Source organism: Capsicum annuum, chromosome 4 (genome assembly GCF_002878395.1).
Source record: "Capsicum annuum cultivar UCD-10X-F1 chromosome 4, UCD10Xv1.1, whole genome shotgun sequence".
In the NCBI taxonomy this organism is placed as follows: domain Eukaryota; kingdom Viridiplantae; phylum Streptophyta; class Magnoliopsida; order Solanales; family Solanaceae; genus Capsicum; species Capsicum annuum.
In genome coordinates, this window is record NC_061114.1 from 107777531 (window position 1) to 107778827 (window position 1297).

Consider the following 1297-nt stretch of genomic DNA (forward strand, 5'->3'; position numbering starts at 1 on the left):
AAAAAAACCCTAAACAAAAACCTAAAGACCAAAATAACACTAAACAGAACACTAAAGACCAAAAAAAAAAACCTAAATTTAATCAAACCTAAAGAAACATAAATAAATCTAATCAAGAGTTCCATCAATTTCTGTTCCCTCATGTGCCCACTTATCATCTTCAATAATCTTTCTTTCCTTCTCTAGTGTGAAATCACATGTTATATTAAATATATTTCGAATAGCCTCTGGAGTTTTGTCCTTAACTCTATCAGCAATAAACTGACATAATAACTCCATTAAACTGCTAATGTGAAGGTAATTTGCAACCAATACAAGAACAAATAGTTCATTCAATGTCTTCTTCACGAAATCCTTGTTGAATTCTTTGATATCTTTTTCCTTTGAATCTGTCTTCTCCGCATGCTTCTTCATGTACTCGATAATTTTAATTAGAGTTTCTATATCAACGTTTGAGAGTAGTATGAAAGTGAAATCGTCCTCCACCATGTTTTTTATGGTTCCTGGTTGAATCGCGATTAATTGCTCAATCTCAAATTCATCTTTGTCTGATGATTGCAAGATTAACATCTTTTTTCTGTTTAGTTTCTAATGATGATGATTCGGCTTGTGATGATGATGAGGCCATTGATATTTTTGGAGGAATAAATTGTTTTGAAGAATAACTCAAAAAAACGTATAGAGAATAATATGTTGAGAGGTTTCAATTTTTCATAAGAAAGTTATATTCTATTATATATAGATGTCCTATTCTGATTCTAATAGAATTGTTTTCCATGATTTTACGTTGAATAAAATTGACACCAACAAAGTATTTGGTTACAATTTTTATACGTCAAATAAGGAAAGATTTAAGAATAAATTTTTTTTTCAATTTTAAAGTCCTACATTCTAGGACAAAATTAAATGACTATAATTAGAGAAAAGAGGTGAAAAGACAATTTCGCCTATTACAAATACTTTTAGTGAAGGACAAAAAGTTCAAATCACTTTTGTAAGGGTATTCACACATTTAATATATTATAGATATAGATATATATTATAGATATAGATATTGATATAGATAAATTATAGATTATAGATATATATAGAGAGATTATATAGATTTGATTTAGAAAAGGAGTACTGTACAATTTTCTTTATTTTAATAACAACGTAAATAACAACTAAATGCCAATTGCAGACCCAAAAACTGATGGAGAGCAACATTCCTTATATTGTGTTTGGATTTTTATACATCTTTTCTGGACACCACGTACATTGCAGCTATTATTTCCTATTTTCCTGCTAATACATC

General features: G+C 28.4%; 1 protein-coding gene across 1 annotated transcript; it reads right to left on the reverse strand.

Moving 5' to 3' along the window:
• Positions 1-65: 65 nt before the first annotated feature.
• Positions 66-570, reverse strand: LOC107869040 (SKP1-like protein 11). The gene has a single exon (XM_016715625.1). It carries the CDS (start codon positions 568-570, stop codon positions 109-111), a length of 462 nt encoding a protein of 153 aa, XP_016571111.1. The 3' UTR covers positions 66-108.
• Between the last annotated feature and the right edge of the window lie 727 nt (positions 571-1297).